Raw genomic sequence first — 18,914 nt, forward strand, 5'->3', positions numbered from 1 at the left:
ATCCTGTTATATCAGAATATGGTGTTTACAAAATGTGGCTCAAAATGTGCACACTGAGCAAATTAACTTAAAACTTTTATGCAGATGCTTTTATCCAAAAGCGACATACACTGCATTCAACATTAACACTATCCAGCCCGTTCTCATCCTTTGGCGTCATACATGTGACGCTTTGGACATTTCGTTGAAATCTTACGTAATTTGAGACGCAGAACCCAAGGCGTCATACAGGTGACACTCGTCTAAATCCAACGCACATGGCATCCTTTAGCGTCAATATGAGACGCAGATCCCAAGGCGTCATGACCATACCCTACCCCAGACCTAAACCTACCCATAACAGTGCGTGTTATATTGACGCTAAAGGATGCCATGTGCGTAAGATTTTGACGAAATGTCATATGGCGTCACCTATATGACGCCAAAGGATGAGAATGCGTTGCACTATCATGTGTTCATTCCCTGGGAATTGAACCCATGCAATAAACAATTCAATGCAAAATATGTCATCTCCTTCAAGAACGCTCCACGACACCAATACACACCCTCTCATCGCACTTCATTCTTTACTTTCAGCTGTTTTTATACCCTAACCACACGGGTTGATGCCTTCCCACTTGGTAATTATAGGTATTTCAAGGATGCGGTCATCCCAAACCAGCTGGAATGGGCCGATCTGCCCGCGGGATCTCGGATGTGTTCAACAGTCGCTTCAGACCGTACAGCCCAGAAGAGAGACCCACCACAGCAGCCGGCACCAGCCTGGACAGACTGGTGAGTGGGTGGCAGGAGGGCAGAGCGGGGCAGTGTGGGCAGGCGTGGGTGGGCAGTGATGACCTTTGGAGTTCAGACACAGGAAAACGCCGTGGGAAAAGCTTTGGTGGCGATGCAAAAATGTGAAACATATAATTTATTGGTCACATTTTAATTTAGGGAACACATACCACTATCTGATTTTTGTCTTAAACTCTAATTATTGCTTATTAATAGTTAGTTAGGTAGTTGTTAAGTTTATGTATTGGGTAAGAGCTGCAGAACAAGGTCATGCAGAATTAGGCATTAATATGTGCTTTATAAGTAATAATAAACAGCCAATATCCTAATATGCATGCTACTAAGCATCTAGTTAATAGTGAGAATTGGTCCCCAAACTAAAGTGTTACCAATTTCTTAAAGGTGAAGGCTACTTCACCTAAATAAACATTATAAACTGGTACATGTCTTTCTGAACAGGTGCATGATGATGCTGTATGGTATTGAAGTATCCACTGTAGCGTTTCATCGCAACGCCCCGTTCACTTTGACATGTTTATGACCTATTTCAACTTTGAAGGTATAAATTCAGCAAATTTTGGCTTGCACATCTGTAACCAAAGCTGAATGTCTTTTCTCATGTAACGCATCAGTCATGTTCCCACAGCGGCTAAACACCCTCTGGCTCCGCCTACTGCAGTAGCCACGCCCCAAACTCTCACGATAGGTTGAGCTGGAAAGTGATTGACAGATCTGAGCGGACCGCTCTCAGTGTTTAGATGGTGCTCAATCTTCACACTTGTGGGGGAGATAAACCCATGAATGGCATAGTAATAGTCAATAAACAATAAACTTGGTTTAGAGAATGTATTTTACAATAGCAAATCCTACACACTTCACCTTTAAGGGTTAAATCACATAGAAATGAAGTCAGGTTTAGTAAAGTTGGATAAAGTTTTCTTTTTTGTTGTTAATTATTAACCCTCCCCAGTTTTTAGGCTTCTGATGAAGTGTCTAAGTGTGCTTGAGTTACTCTACTGGAATGAAGTCTTCTAACTCATAATACTTAACAAGAATAGATGAAAATATGAATTGGCCTTAAAAGTAGAACAAGATTGCATTTGTGCATAATGTTATTTTACCCCCCGGCTTACTGTGAGAATTCATTTAAAATGACTTTCTAATCTATCCAATATGGGCAAGTACTTTTTTCTCCAGTCGTTTGTGCATTGGATGAGTTTAAAGTAAACCCTCAAATATATAATGGAGAGATGTGACGGTTAAATAAATGTTGAGTTAGAGAGAAGCGTTTGTGTTTGCTTCGGTTTTTTTCCAGAGACCGAGGGAATGGGATGGAATATCCCAGCAATGCCATTCATCAAATGTAATCGTGCATATTGCTTTTCTGTCTAATGCATATTTATCATGTGTTTTCCCGTGGTATTCTTTCTCTCTTTCTCATCTCCACTTTCAATGAAATACCTTTTTTCCTCTGTTTTTTTGCTTCCGCATCCCAGAGGATTGTCTGGAGGACGATGCAACACAGCGTAAGCCGTCCAACCCTCCTCTCACTTTACCTCCGTCATTTGTCTTGTGGCTTCCAGCCTTCTCTCCATCTTTCCCCCTCTCCTTCATCTGCTGGTGTACTTTCTGAGTAGCAATGCACTGTATATCCGTGCTGGCAAACTTTAAGTTGTAGACATGGACTATAATGGATCATCCTCTCATTAAAGGGTAGCCAGTCTTTTTATTGCAAATAATGCACGCAGGGACTGAAGTATTCAGCCTTCAAAAAAGACACAAAAGCATCATAAACTAGTATGAGGGTGAGTAAATGATGACAGAATTTGTATTTTTTGTAAACAAGTCCTGTAAATATAACTGTTGATTTTATTTTGTTACTTCCAATATGGTCAGAGGAATACTCTAAAAAATGCTGGGTTGTGTCAACCCAAATTTGGGTCAAATATGGACAAACCCAAATGTTGGGTTAAAAATGTAATTTAAAATTTTAACCCAACTTCAACTTTCACTTTCAACTGTAAATTGTTTAATTACATTTTTAACCCAACATTTGGGTTTGTCCATAGTTGACCCAAATTTGGGTTGAAACAACCCAACATTTTTTAGAGGGAAGTACTACAGTTCAAAAGTATGGGGTCAGTAACTTTTTTTGTTTTCTTATTGTCTTTTTTTTGGAAATAAATTAATACTTTTATTCATTGAATTAATCAAAAGTGATCAAAAGTGTAGAAATGTTTAGTTTACAAAATAATTTGTTACATTTTTAGACTGATTTCTGAAGGATGATGTGACACTGAAGCTGAAAATTCAGCTTTGATCACAGGAGTAAATTACATTTTAAAATATAATCACATAGAAAACAATAGATTTAAATTGTAAAAAAAAAAGAAGCATACTATTATTGTCTTTACTGTGTTGGGTTTTTTTCACCATTTTTAATTATACATCTTATCGACCCTAAACTTTTGAACAGCGTGTGTGTGTGTGTGTGTGTGTGTTGAGCAGCGTGCTTGTGTCTATGTGTGAGTGTGTGTGTGTGTGTGTGTGCGTGGTATAAATAAGTAGCGCTTAAGCTCAGGTTACTCCCGAGGGATTGTTCAGTAAATATCCTATCAGTTGCTTGCTTGGAAAAAAGGTTAGCTAAATTACAAAAAGCCTCATATATCTTAACCCCCCCCCAATACTGAAATTGTCCTTACAGAAGCAAAGTCTTGAAACAGAGTCTTTGTGCTGCTCTCGGCCAGCGTTACTCATAACAGAGGATTTGGAGCGGCTGACAACGCAGATAACTCAACACCCTACAGTTACCGAGACCAACAAAACACTCTGAACGTAATACACCGTACCCTTTAGGGTCTCTGTAGAATGCGTTATTTATTTTACGCGACTTGGATTTAGGCTTCAGCCATTAGAGAACATTCTTAAAGACCAGATAACTTTAAATGAACGCTCTGCTAACGTTACTTGTTAATATATTGCCAGGATGTTAGCCAGAGTTCTGAGAACGTTCCCTGTCAGCTGGGCAGAAAGCCATGGCAGACTCAACTTTTTTTGTGAGGCTGTACACAATTTGCATGTGGTCCTTCATTGCACGATGACTGCAGTAGGCTACATTACACCATTTGCATTTTGTACAGCTGACCAGTTTAATTCAAAGTGCAACTGTAGTCATTAAATCAATTGTGACACCAGTGTTTAAACGGTAAACGAATGAACATTCTCATCTCAGTTTCACCGCTGTCCCATTCTGATGTTTATGAAGAGCAATGTTGCCCAAATGAAACCAATTCTGTTTATTATCCGACTGTATCAGAGATGCATTTAGTTCTCAGCTATAAAAGACAGGAGCCACAGGCCCATTCCAGCTCTTTTCAGACTTGGCTAATAGACACAAACCCCAGAGATTTGCCAAGGTTTGATGGCTAACCATACAACACTTGCTTATCACCCATTTGCTTGTTTTTCGTGCTTTAATGAGCCAGTTTGTGATGGAAACATCGCAACAACTATAGAAATCAGCAGTACGGTTGACAAAAGAGTGCAAATGAGCGAGTGTGCTTGTGGTCTGATATCAGCAGGTAAACACGCGTCGGCCATCGGACTGAAATGTAAAGATGCATTGTCTGAGCCCTCGCCAAAACGCAGTATTGCAGCTACATTGATTCTTCCTGTGCGCGTCTGGCAACCGTACTCGTGGGTCTCTCCTCTACACCCAATTTATTTTCATCACTGTGTACATGACTTGAGTCGTAAAAGAGCCACTGCTGCTAACCTCGGGGAACAAAAGCGTATTGGAGGCTGTTGCACTTTTAAACGAGAGCAGGGTGGACGTCCTTCATAAAATAAAGATCTCTATCGACATAGTGAATGGGTTTTTTTTTTTTACATTTAAAGAAGACATGTTCACAAGTCCCTAAAAGCCAAGTCTCAAGTCTTTGTTCTATTTTTAGCAATAGTTCTGTTATAAGGCGATATAATAACTCAACAAACCGATCTGTGGAACAAAATTTGTGTGAAAGTGTCCGTCCAGTCCATATGCAAGCTAACGTGGTAAAGTTGGATATTATTTGCATATGGTTGCAAATAATTGGTGAAAAAAACATGAAAAGGACATGGAGATGTGTACTTCTTGAAAATGGACAGCAAGCAGGCCGCAGCTCCCCTTTGGATTAAATGATTGCTTTTGAAATGAAATGACACAAAAATTATCACAAGGTAAGACTTGGCTATATTGTTACTGTTTGTTGTTCGTTTATATAACAGCACTTTCGATAGGTGATGAATATGCCTTCAGATGCGTCACATGTGTAGGATATATAATAACGCTGGCTTGGTGTGTTTGCTGCTGGATATATTGATTGGGAATGAATGAATTAAGAATGAATTGTAAAATGTTGTGTTTCATGTGGGGTACTAAAGAGAACGTAATCGGGAATGCCATACCAAAATGAGTCTCTGTCTTCAATTCCAAGTCAAGTCGCATGTCATTTTTTTGCGACTTAAGTGCGACTTGAGTTTCCATCTCTGTTAAGAAGTTTTAGCAGTTGTGTTTTGTTTATGGTCATTGTTCACTGTTATGATACATGTCAAGTGGTCACTGAAATTAAAAAAGTGAACAAAAAAGAATGGAAGCTTGTCTCCGCCACGGTATAGAAAAATAAAAAAAGGTAATTGCAACATTTTATCTCACAATTCTTACTTACTCTTTCAGAATTGTAAGATATAAAATTACAATTGTGAAAAAAAAGCTAGTAACACTTTTAATTTCCATGTTACTACAATACACTCTAAAAAAATTTGGGTTGTTTCAACCCAAATATGGGTCAAATATGGGCAAACCCAAATGTTGGGTTAAAAATGTAATTAAACAATTTACAGTTGAAAGTGAAAGTTGAAGTTGGGTTACAATTTTAAATTACATTTTTAACCCAACATTTGGGGTTGTCCATATTTGACCCAAATTTGGGTAGACACAACCCAGCATTTTTTAGAGTGTACATGTACCTACTATAGTAATAACAGTAAATGATGTATAATTACAAGTAACTATCCCTAAACCAAACCCTAAACCTAACCGTAACTCTATAGTACTGTAAGTACATGTACATTAATATTACTCCGTACTTATTTGAGTAAGTACAAAATCAAGTGTAACCAAAAATCTTTATTCTCAGATGTTTTAAAACTATCTTTGTCGTTGTCATTATAGTTATCGTCCTTAATATGAGTTGTGAAATGTAAAATTGCAATTGTGAATTCTAAAGTCAGAATTGTGAGATATAAATTCACAAATTACTAAAGAAAAAAGTCGGTCGCAGTTACCTTTTTATTTATTTGTTTATTCTGTGGTGGAATCAAGCCTCCATAAAAAAAGGTCAGATGTTGAAATCTTTTAAGCATAAAAATGAAGCCTAAATGAGCCACTCTCTTGGTTTTGGAGCTTTAAATGTCTGAAATGATTTGGATCATAGACCTGCCGAAATCTTCCTGTCTGTGAATAGGGAAGCACTTTTGCAACTAAAAGCAGCAAGTATCATAAGTATGATTAAGAAAATGAATTTACATAGGTTTTATAGCTCATTGAAGTTTTAATGGAAGCACTTAGCCTTGAGACTTATAGACGTCCTCTTGGGAGCAGAGCGAACGAGAACAAGCCATTTAAAGTAACGAGGCTCTTCATGCTGTAAGACACTAAACAGAGTCCGGAAGTTGAGCTTGTGGTGTGTTAAAGTACTTGAAGATACATGTAGATAACTTCAGCTGTCATGCTCTTTAAGCAGTGATAGATTTATGGGTTCACATCACAGATATCAGGGTTTCCATCCACAAATTTTTATGCAAATATTGGGTAATTTCGTCAAAAAGTCTGGAATGGAAACATCAGGACGTGAATAAAATATCCAAAATGTATATAAAAACTTCAGTCATCACTGTCATGTGTCCTACAGCGTCAGTTGCGTCGCTTCACCGCTATTCACAAATCCTCCCCCGTGGCCTCATGGGATAGTAAAGTGTCCATTGTATGCACACTTCAGATTCTCACTGGAAGTAGTTGGTCGTTTGGGTACTCTTCGCCTCTTCGTTGACTAGTATGAATATGGACATACTACTCGGCTCACATACTGTTTTTTGCCTACTATATAGTATGGAATACATATTCGGACGCTTTGGATTGAAGGATTGATCTGCGAAGTGTTTTGAAAACTTTTTTCTGTTACAAAAATCCTAAATCCTGAAATGACAGAAATTACACTTATCTAATCCTTCAATAGTTTATCCTAGACTGGAATGATATTAAATGAAGAAAAGGAGACTTTTTGCCATCGAAAGTTAGAGGTCCCAATACGAACTCAAACATTTCTCATCAAATTCATCCAAGACCGAATTATCTGAGCGTTGATACCCTTGTTAATGTTGTAGCTCTAAACTTGTACTGTAGGTGGCTCTTTTGTTTCTCTTAAAAGAGGAAGTTTAGAAGAAATTCTTAAAATGAATAAACTCTCATAAAAACAAAACTGAGAACTCTGTTAATTCTCCTGAGCTATGAAAGAGCAACCTTTGATCCTGCAATACAATCTTCTTCTTGGATGTGTCTGTGAAGTGCATGTTCAGTTTAGAGAAGTCCTGCCAGACTGTGTTTTCAATTGATAAAACACGTTCTGTGGCGTAATGGGTGGTAATCCACATCGTGGAGGATGTTTCAGAGGCATTTGCTCGATGTGGGCCTACTTTATTATGTGTAGGCATCTAACTGGACTGTTCCTCATCTAGCTTGAAGGCTTGTCTCATTAATTACTTGACTTCCAGATATCTCTGGCTTGTGTGTACAGACACGGATTGACGTAGGTTAGAAGATAAGGTGAATATTTGGTCTTGGTTGCTGGTGATTTGTAGGGTGTAATGTGAGTCAATTGCGTTTTTGCTACAAATCATGCCTATCTGATGCATGAGCCGAAAACCTGTCTTCTTGCATTATGAATCATCACCTGTGATTTAGTATGTTTTCCCAGCACTGATTGCTCCTAATTTGCATCCCAGCATCTACAAAGATGACAGGGCATCCAGAGAAAAATGACCGTTGCGTTTTCACAAGATAAGGTCACAGAGTTCCAGCAGGAATAAACACAACTGATATTTGTTTCTAAACCAAAATAGGTACGCCTTCATTAGATATTGTGAGCACCATTTCCATAATACTCTGCATCTCCAGTGCATGTAGGAGGCTTTTAACAGCAAACGTGGGTCCAGGCCAGAGGAGAAATGGAAATAAGTGAAGAGGTTTCGGAAACTCTAGCAGCATGTTACAACAAGATGAAGAAGTGAGCCACGTCTGCAGGGTTAACTCGAAGTCATTCTCATGCTACACAGTCGGCTTCATGTGAATCAGGTCTTGAGAATAAATGCCTGCTGGGAGACTTGTAAGTGTAAAGGGGAATATGCAATCCTACCTTAGCCTTTTAATTATATGGCAGAGGGATTTTATGTTGAACTTGGCAAGAAGCGCTCTGACCAAAACAACTAGATCCATGTTCTCTTATAGGCTGCCAGTGGCACATTTTTGTCTGTTAATGCCAAGCGTAATTATCCTGCAAAATAAATGAAGACGTTTTTATAACCTCAGTCAGCCAGAGCGCAACGATTTTGTGCCCTTAATACATTCATAACGTCATACATAGAAAAATCCTACCTGACTTTGAAACACTCGGGCTGGTTTTTAGCACACCACTAGTGATATTAGAGTAAAAAATGCTAAGATTTCAGCCGTGACGATTTTCTTTCAGGCTACACACATTTTTTATTCTTTTTCATTTTGCTTTTACTTCATTCTCTTTATGTGTATATGAGGTTTAGCTTGGTTTCAGTTCAAGTATGATCATATAAACCAGAGTTTCTCATGCTCATTCTCATCAAAGAAGCTGTTACCATAGAAAATTCCATAAATTTCCACTCAATCAACTTTTATGTATATTTCAATGTTAGATGCGCTTAATCGCGATTATTCGATTTGACAGCACTAACATTGAAATATACATAAAAGTCGATTGAGTGGAAATTTATGGAATTTTCTATGGTAACAGCTTCTTTGATGAGAATGAGTATGAGAAACTCTGGTTTATATAATTTACAATTTATTATAATATTATAAATTTATAAAAGTGTGTGTGTATCGATTAATCGATTAAGCAATTTGCAATTGATCGATTTGACAGCACTATTCAATATATAATGTATATGTACTTTTACATTGTTGTTGCTAAAATGTTTTGTATTTCTTGCAATTAAGTACGTTTGCATGGACTGCCTTGCTATTTTAGATGGCCCACAATTTGAAAGGCTCGTCTAAACATTTTAGATTGTTATTAGCTACCAAAGTTTTGAAAAGTGACATCCTACAATTTCCTTTTGTGGCTGTGTAACCTCCACTTCTCAATCTGTAATTTATTGCTCTGTTGACGTTCACCCTCTCTCTTAACAATCAGTGTTGACATTTTATGGTCTCTAGGCCGCGGCATCCAGGGCTAAATCCGTGTAAAATACAAAGGATGTGGCTGGGAAGAAAGAAGCACTTGTAAAAAAGCAAACCCAAGGTCTGTTAGTGGAGCGCTGGCTGATACAGCGTCCAACCGCCTCTGCCAGTAAAGGGTTTGAATAGCTTCAAAACACAAAGACATACCATCAGATGGTTTAAGTTACAGTTTAATGGAGGCGTGCATTCAGATAGCCACTCTACATTTTATTCCCCCAAAGCCACAATTACCGTGCGGCTGAGTAGGGTGAATAAAACGCCAGTGCAGTCAGCGGGCTCTTTTTTTCCTCCGTGGCATGGCATGCTGCTGCGTCATGCTGTTTTGCAGATTCAGCAGATGTTTTTATGAGCAGGATAACCACAACGGGCATAAATGTGGGCAATTCCTAACCACCTCGGAGAAGACATTTTCAGGGGAGGACCCAAGAAATGGACTTTTCTAAACCAACATCCTTCCAGCTCAGTCATATAATTATAGATATTTTATTGTGCCTTATGCCGTATTTAAATAAACAACCACCCTGGAAAAGAATTTTCACTCTGAAATTGCTAGTCAATTTCAAAAAGAAATGGCAAGTAATGCATTGAATTAACCTTTTTTTACAGTGCGCATATTGTGTTTTGCTTAGCTTAATGATGAGTGTCAGGCTGTTTGTCATCCACAAAGTCTTAAAATAAAAGGAATTTTTGAAAATAAAGTCATTCACCTAGCCTGGGAAAACCCAGACAACTTCCGGCAAATTTAGATTTGCTCTGAAAGTTAGTCTGGCAAAGAGCTCATTCAAGCCCATTTCCAATCCGCCGAAATCGCGGCACCAATCAGAAACGCTGGGGCGGGCTTTACACGATGACGACAGCGCTGGGATTTTGAAGCAGATTTTGTAGCCTACATTACAAAGATGGATGCCGTCGTCGAACATCACTCGTTCAAATCAGCTATCGCGTCTGTTTTAAGCAATTTGGACGTTTCCTTTTAGTTAAAACCCGAGCAAAGAACAACACTCGGAGATGTTTCTCTGCATACGTCATCTCCTTCATCGCTCTGATTGGGTTTAGGTCTATCCGCGACATCCTTTGGTGACGCCCGTCTGGAAATGATTTGTCTATGACGCTTTGCCAGACCATAACTCAGTTACAACTGAGAATAGTCTGGTTCTAACCAGGCTATCGTTCACCCTTTATTTGGACACAAAGGCTTAACAAACAGAGCTGTATAAGATAAGCTGTTGTTCTTGCCTCCTCACATTTAAATGTGCAGCCTTAGACGTTCAAGGTTTGATGTCAATAACAATGAACCGTTTGCACAGTGTTTAACGGCACATTTCCACTTTCATTTAGCAGGGTACATCTCACAAACTAATCAACACTGCTGTGAAACTGGCTGCAGCAACATCTCCAGGAATATTAGCAACATTTCAATAGCAAACACACTGAAAGCTGAATATCTTGTCAATTACATGGATGGATATGCTTATTTTCTTTTTGAATGTCTTAGCTAGTTTGCTGAATGAAGTGCAACATGCTAATTGTGACATTAAGTTTAGTAGTGTTACAAATAATTTACTGCATTGCTTAAATGCAGGGGCGGACTGGGACCAAAAAGTGGCACTGGACTTTCTGGCCCACAGCAGCCCACCACATCCCAAATCATAACACATTGGCCCATTAAAGTGCAGAATATTTTTTAACACCACTTATAGCATAAAAACATAACTCAATACAAAAATAAATGCTATTTAAACATTTATTTTAAGTAACACAACATATATTAGGTCATATTTGTAAAACCAAAGGGAAACAAACAGAAGAACATTAAAAAACAACATATAAAACTATCAGGACAGCATATCAGCTAGTCAGGGGGAGCTAGGTATTGCCATCAGACGAGCCTGTTGAACTGCTACTATTCGTGCCAAATGTATCATCTGTTAATTTGAAGCATTTCACAGCATCTACCTCTAATGCTTTTTTTAACCGTCGGCTGAAATTGGTCCTCGCCGGCTTTTTTTCGGCCGATTCGACATGTCAGTGAAAGAGGGAACTCTGATTGGCTGTTCAGCTTAGTGAACGAGTCAGTGCACTGCACGAGAATCATAGCAAAACAGAGAGCAAAGAAGTCAAAACAGCACAGATAGAAGGCTGTTCTAATTTACGTCATATTACCTGAGTGTTCCTTGGCGAATATTTAAATATTAACATGAGAGGAGTGGAATAAAGAAAGTGTTTAGCAGGATTGATATTCAGAACGGTAAGCACGCACTCCTTTGTTTACGGTGTGTATCTGCAGCCGGCAGCGTCGGTTTCTCTTTTTGAATGACGAATATAGACGAATATATATGCAGAAATAGACAGTTATCTCATTTACACGCAGGCGCAGAATGCGCATTCTAGCTGACAGTCGGCTGTAGTTCTCTCGGTGTGTTCAAGTGCAGCTTATTACCCCGACGAGAGGCGACAACACAGTCGGCTTTCATCTAACTCTGCGCTAGTTCATCGGCGTTGGCTTGGTGTGTTTCCAGGACGTGAAAGAGGGCGTGTTTCAAGATACGCAATCTGGAGTAGACCAAACTTAACAGGGAGGGAGGGCAATACACTCACATGCATGCACACGAAACACACTCCTTGTTGGCCGCGCCCGCGCGATCGATTCCCTCATCCATTTGCGTAGAAAAGAAATGTAATATTATGATTTCCGTCATTTTTTTTATACATATATTTTGTTATATGTGTACCGGGCCGGCCCACATTCGCCAGCGGCCCACCGGGAAAAGTCCCGGTGCTCCAGATGGCCAGTCCGCCCCTGCTTAAATGTATATTTAACATTCAATTGTACATTTAAATGCAGGTTCGAGTGCAGATGCACGAGTCATTTCCAGGTGTTATGTATCTTAGACAGAAATCACATTAACTTTGAACATTTTTGTCATATTTTAAAAATACATCAAACAAATCTATCCGATGAGTTCAGAGGACTTTTATACAGTGCACAAGTCACATTGACTACTTTTATTGTGCTTTTTTGTGAATTTGATTACATTGAAAAGAGCATATGACGTAATGAGTACATGATGACAGAATTGTAATTTTTGGCTGAACTATCCTTTTAAAAAGCCCCTGTAAATGCTATTTTAAAGGTTCTGAAAGTACTAATATCTATTGCAGCGTCACCTATTTTCCAGCCCGTTCTCATCCTTTGGCATCATACATGTGACGCTTTGTACATTTCGTCGAAATCTTACGCACATGGCATCCTTTAGCGTCAATATGAGACGCAGAACCCAAGGCGTCATAACCGTACCCTACCCCAGACCTAAACCTACCCATAACAGTGCGTGTTATATTGACGCTAAAGGATGCCATGTGCGTAAGATTTCGACGAAATGTCATATGGCATCACCTATATGACGCCAAAGGATGAGAATGCGTTGTATTTTCTCATAGTGTCTGAAATGGTTCGATAAAGGATTCGGTCTCTCTAAACCCCTCCTTCCCGCGAGCCTGCTCTGCTCTGATTGGTCAGTTGGCCCAGTCTGTTGTGATTGGTCGACCGCTTACAGCACATGTTGTAAACCAAACTCACATTATCATATCTAGATTTCAGCTCCGGATCTTCATCAGTGCTTGTATACACAGTAATACGAACAGTAACTATGGCGTCGGTTTTACCGTATCAATTCGAGCGGGAGTCGTCAAAGTGCCGGTGCATCTAAGTGGATTTGTTTTCGCACAAGAAAACAGCATCTTCTTGACATGTCGACAACACAAACTCTTCCGGTCTCAGTCTTTCCCAGTCTCAGGGCAGGGCAAAGAAGAAGTTGTTCACAAGCAGCCAATGAAGAACATAAGCTGGCATTATGCAAATTTGTTACAAACCTATGGGATGATTTTAGTCTCATTATGATTAACACGTACAAGCACACTATCAATGAACTTGATGCATGTTGCAGAAATGTTTTATCCATGCCTTTCAATTTGCGTGTGCAAAATTAAAAATTGAATGAATGTGTAGCAATTTGTACAAATAGAGACATTTTTGTGAATACAAATGTTTTCTTTTGTATTAGTATATCATAATTTGTGCATGCAATAAAGAAGATGTGCATGTGTGGATCAGGTGACACGCGTGCATTCATTGAGTTCTTTACTGAGTCGATCTCATTTGATTCATTTTGATTTTGAGACTTTCATTTCGCGGTTTTTAAGCATTTCACAACCCACACACAAACAACTACAAATGAATAGGCCTGGTGCTAATTATTAATGTGTGCACAGCTACCCATTTATTTGACAAATTCACAAATGTGCGTCGCTACATTTAAACTAATACAATACAACTTGTGTGTGCAAAATCCAGAATCACATGAATGTGCAGCATTTTGTACAAATAGAGACATAGTTGTTAATACAAAACCTCAATTTTGTATTAATCTAGGCCAGAATTTGTGCATCCAACAAGTAAGATGTGCATTTGTGGATGAGGTGACACGCATGCATTCATTGACTCGTTTCTGAGTCGATCCTATTTGATTCATTTGGATTTTGAGACTTTCATTTCGCGGGTTTCGCCTTGCACGATCCACACACAGCTGTCTGAGAAAACCTGCTACCACTAGATGGCAGTATTCTGCTAAAACCGACAACGGCAGCGTAATCAAGCGTGATCCCCATTTAAAACGCTTAATGTGAGTGATATTGAAGCACCAAATTTAGTACACAATATAGGCCTACTACCTTATTAATAAAGAATACTTTATAGAGGCAATAAGATTATGATCAACACCCATAGAAAACCATTATAAAACGCTTCACGTGCAATAGCGCATTGCATGTTCAATAAGGTGTAGCCTATCGGCTACTGAGTTTAATATAACTGTGTTACTGCATTGACGTTAAGCTTTTTCGTAATAATAGGCTCTATGTGTTTTCCTTCCTGAGCCTGTTAAAAAGAAAAAGCTTAACATGAAATTCTGCAGTTGCGTTTAACTTTGCATGTGTAGGGGAGAGCAATTGCTCCGAGAGCGCAGTAAAGTAAGTTTTAGGTTTGATATTCGCCGCATTTTCTAAAGGGACCATCTGCAAATTCCACTCACAGTCAAACAAAAATATATAAACGTCCAGTCATTAATTCAAATGAACGATACCAAGGTTATAGTAAATGCCTAGTGGACAGACGGACTTAGCCTACTGTATGTCCAGCCAATATCTCGATTGAACTGTAACAAAAAAATAATTACTGTAAATTGTTTTTCTATTCATGTTCCAAAGGTTGTAGTACATTCCTAGTGATAGTCAGGTGAGTGTTACATGTATGTCCTGTGTTTCCCCCGTTCTTTGTGTATTTGGTTCAGTCCTGTTTCCAGTTTCCCGCTCCTCGTTAGTGTTTAGTTTATTCACCTGTGTCTAGTTCATTTGCCCCAGCTGTGCCTTGTTTCCCTAATCTGTTCTCTGTGTATGTAAACCCTGTGTTCTCCCTCACTCCTTGTCGGTTCTCGTTTATGTAACGTTTGTGTATGGTGTGTTGCTGTTTCCCGTGATCCTTGTTTTGTTTGAGTAAATTATATTTGAATTGGACCTGTTGACTGCTGCCTCTTCCTCTGCCTGCACCACACCCGTAACAGAAGAACCGACCAAGAAAAAGAGAAGAGAATGGATTTTGCAGCAGTAGAGATTCTGCTTCTCTCCCAGGAGGATCTGTCCCTCGAGGCCCACACACTGAGGTATTTGAACTTAGTACCATATGTTCATTATGATGACACCAGCCTCAGTGTGTTCTTCCGGGCAGGTCTCAATGCTGAGACCAAGGCACGCCTGCCCGGAGATGGGCCTCGGGGGAACTTTGTGAAGTATGTGCAGTGGGTGTTGAAGCATAATCGTGAGTCTCATCCTGCTGAGACTTGTTCACCGCTGGTCCCGTCCAGCATAGATCCAGAGCTTCCACCACTGATCCCGTCCAGCCCAGAGCAGCCTTCGCCGCTGGTTCCATCCAGCACCAGGCCCTCTACACCGCTGGTTCCGTCCAGCACCAAGCCCTCTTCGCTGCTGGTTCCGTCCAGCACCAAGCCCTCTTCGCTGCTGGTTCCGTCCAGCACCAGGCCCTCTTCACCGCTGGTTCTGTCCAGCACCAAGCCCTCTTCACCGCTGGTTCTGTCCAGCTCAGCCAAGCCCTCACCGCTGGTTCCATCCAGCCCAGCCAAGCCTGCACCACTGGTTCCGTCCAGTCCAGCCGACCTTTCACCACTGGTTCCGTCCAGTCCAGCCAAACCCTCGCCACTGGTTCCGTCCAGTCCAGCCAAGCCCTCGCCGCTGGTTCCGTCCAGCCCAGCCAATCCCTCGCCGCTGGTTCCGTCCAGCCCAGCCAAGCCTGCACCGCTGGTTCTGTCCAGCCAATCCGAGCCAGAGCCCGCTGATCCTGCGCCGGAGCCCGCTGATCCTGCGCTGGAGCCCATTCATGCTGCACTTGAGTCTGCTCTGGAAGACACAGCGCTCATTGTGGTGTCCGTGGCTGTTTTGTGTGTGTGGGCAGCACACACATCAACTACAGCCCATGAACCCAGCCCAGAGCTTCCCTGCAGCCCTGCCGAGCCTGAGCTTCCCTGCAGCCCTGCCGAGCCTGAGCTTCCCTGCAGCCCTGCCGAGCCTGAGCTTCCCTGCAGCCCTGCCGAGCCTGAGCTTCCCTGCAGCCCTGCCGAGCCTGAGCTTCCCTGCAGCCCTGCCGAGCCTGAGCTTCCCTGCAGCCCTGCCGAGCCTGAGCTTCCCTGCAGCCCTGCCGAGCCTGAGCTTCCCTGCAGCCCTGCCGAGCCTGAGCTTCCCTGCAGCCCTGCCGAGCCTGAGCTTCCCTGCAGCCCTGCCGAGCCTGAGCTTCCCTGCAGCCCTGCCGAGCCTGAGCTTCCCTGCAGCCCTGCCGAGCCTGAGCTTCCCTGCAGCCCTGCCGAGCCTGAGCTTCCCTGCAGCCCTGCCGAGCCGGAGCTTCCCTGCGCGCCTGCCGAGCCGGAGCTTCCCCGCGCGCCTGCCGAGCCGGAGCTTCCCCGCGCGCCTGCCGAGCCGGAGCTTCCCCGCGCGCCTGCCGAGCCAGAGCCTTCTCCGCTGGTCCCGTCCAGTCCTCCCGAGCCTTCTCCGCTGGTCCCGTCCAGTCCTCCCGAGCCTTCTCCGCTGGTCCTGTCCAGTCCTCCCGTGCCTTCTCCGCTGGTCCCGTCCAGTTCCCCCAAGCCTGTCTCTGAACCCGTCACTCCCCCCAAGAAAATTTTGGGGGGGGGATATAAGCCACCCGAGGGACAGTCTCCACCCTGGCCACCTGAAGTGGCCTCTCCACCCTGGCCACCTGAAGTGGCCTCTCCACCCTGGCCACCTGAAGTGGCCTCTCCACCCTGGCCACCTGAAGTGGCCTCTCCACCCTGGCCACCTGAAGTGGCCTCTCCACCCTGGCCACCTGAAGTGGCCTCTCCACCCTGGCCACCCGAGGGAAAGTCTCCACCCTGGCCACCCGAGGGAAAGTCTCCGCCCTGGCCTCCTGCACGTCCTGCTCCGCCCTGGCCTCCTGCACGTCCTGCTCCGCCCTGGCCTCCTGCACGTCCTGCTCCGCCCTGGCCTCCTGCATGTCCTGCTCCGCCCTGGAGGCTTCCTGCTCCGGGTAGGCCACTCCCTCGTCAGCCTCCAGGGCGCCCACCCCCCCACCCTTATTGATGTTACTCGGCGCGAGGACGCGCCTTGCAGGAGGGGGAGCTAATGTTACATGTATGTCCTGTGTTTCCCCCGTTCTTTGTGTATTTGGTTCAGTCCTGTTTCCAGTTTCCCGCTCCTCGTTAGTGTTTAGTTTATTCACCTGTGTCTAGTTCATTTGCCCCAGCTGTGCCTTGTTTCCCTAATCTGTTCTCTGTGTATGTAAACCCTGTGTTCTCCCTCACTCCTTGTCGGTTCTCGTTTATGTAACGTTTGTGTATGGTGTGTTGCTGTTTCCCGTGATCCTTGTTTTGTTTGAGTAAATTATATTTGAATTGGACCTGTTGACTGCTGCCTCTTCCTCTGCCTGCACCACACCCGTAACAGAGAGATTTTGCATTATTGACCTGTAGTACCAAAAACCCTTTTGGTGAATTACAGTATTTTTTTTATTTTTTTATAAAAAAGTAATTGTTTACTGTAAATAGGCTACATGAAGGGATATATTGGGACAATTTCACCTGTAGTAAGCCAGTCTAGTCACTAGGAACATTTTGAACATGAAAAAACGCTTTTGGTGAATTACATTATTTTTCTGCAGAATACAGGCTACATGAAGGGAAGTATTGTTCAAATTTTACTTGTAAGTCAGTCTTACAGGAACCTACGAGCTTTGGAATTTGAAAATGTCTGTTTTTAAATATTAAAAGTTATTTTAATTAAACAAATTATACGTTTTAACGCAGTTAGTGGAATTGGCAGACGTTCCCTTGTGCATCATGAGCTGTGGTAGCGCGTCAAAACATTCTCATGTATGCAGCTACACACACACGTAGGTGATTTTCAATTCATATTTAATGTCGATATACATGGTTGCATATTGTTAAAACTCATCGTGCTATAGTAAGACTATATAACAGTGGCAAGGGTCAAGGGAAAACAAATGTCCTGCGAAAATCGTCTTGTAAAAACAGACATTTTCAAATTCCAAAGCTTGTATAGCCTACAATGTGTAGTCATAAAAAAATAAACCTATAATATGAACGCAACTGCGAAATTTCATATTAAGCTTTTTCTTTTTAACAGGCTCAGGAGCGTGAAACGTTGCGCGTCACGTTCATATAGCCTCTTGTATGTAGGCTATAGTTTTCCTCACATAGAGCCTATTATTACGAAAAAGCTTAACGTCAATGCAGTAACACGGTGATATTAAACTCAGTAGCCGATAGGCTACACCTTATTGAACATGCAATGCGCTATTGCACGTGAAGCGTTTTATAATGGTTTTCTATGGGTGTTGAATTTGATCATAATCTTATTGCCTTTATAAAGTATTCTTTATTAATAAGGTAGTAGGCCTATATTGTGTACTAAATTTGGTGCTTCAATATCACTCACATTAAGCGTTTTAAATGGGGATCACGCTTGATTACGCTGCCGTTGTCGGTTTTAGCAGAATACTGCCATCTAGTGGTAGCAGGTTTTCTCAGACAGCTGTGTGTGGATCGTGCAAGGCGAAACCTGCGAAATGAAAGTCTCAAAATCCAAATGAATCAAATAGGATCGACTCAGAAACGAGTCAATGAATGCATGCGTGTCACCTCATCCACAAATGCACATCTTACTTGTTGGATGCACAAATTCTGGCCTAGATAAATACAAAATTGAGGTTTTGTATTACAACTATGTCTCTATTTGTACAAAATGCTGCACATTCATGTGATTCTGGATTGTGCACACACAAGTTGTATTGTATTAGTTTAAATGTAGCGACGCACATTTGTGAATTTGTCAAATAAATGGGTAGCTGTGCACACATTAATAATTAGCACCAGGCCTATTCATTTGTAGTTGTTTGTGTGTGGGTTGTGAAATGCTTAAAAACCGCGAAATGAAAGTCTCAAAATCAAAATGAATCAAATGAGATCGACTCAGTAAAGAACTCAATGAATGC

The 18,914-nt window shown here is 41.7% G+C and overlaps 1 protein-coding gene across 3 annotated transcripts in view; it reads left to right on the forward strand.

Annotated features, from left to right (window-relative positions):
* gpc6a (glypican 6a) overlaps positions 1–18,914 on the forward strand; it is a 210,728-nt gene that overhangs the window by 161,048 nt on the left and 30,766 nt on the right. For 2 of the 3 annotated variants that reach the window (XM_056258661.1, XM_056258663.1), the window contains exons 6-7: positions 631–774; positions 2,271–2,300. In XM_056258661.1, coding sequence (XP_056114636.1) covers positions 631–774; positions 2,271–2,300 — 174 coding nt within the window. The remainder of the gene's footprint in view (positions 1–630; positions 775–2,270; positions 2,301–18,914) is intronic. The other variant, XM_056258662.1, reaches the window with a different exon arrangement.

This window comes from Rhinichthys klamathensis, unplaced genomic scaffold, assembly GCF_029890125.1.
Source record: "Rhinichthys klamathensis goyatoka isolate OS25496 unplaced genomic scaffold, OSU_Roscu_1.1 h1tg000157l_1, whole genome shotgun sequence".
Lineage (NCBI taxonomy): Eukaryota > Metazoa > Chordata > Actinopteri > Cypriniformes > Leuciscidae > Rhinichthys > Rhinichthys klamathensis.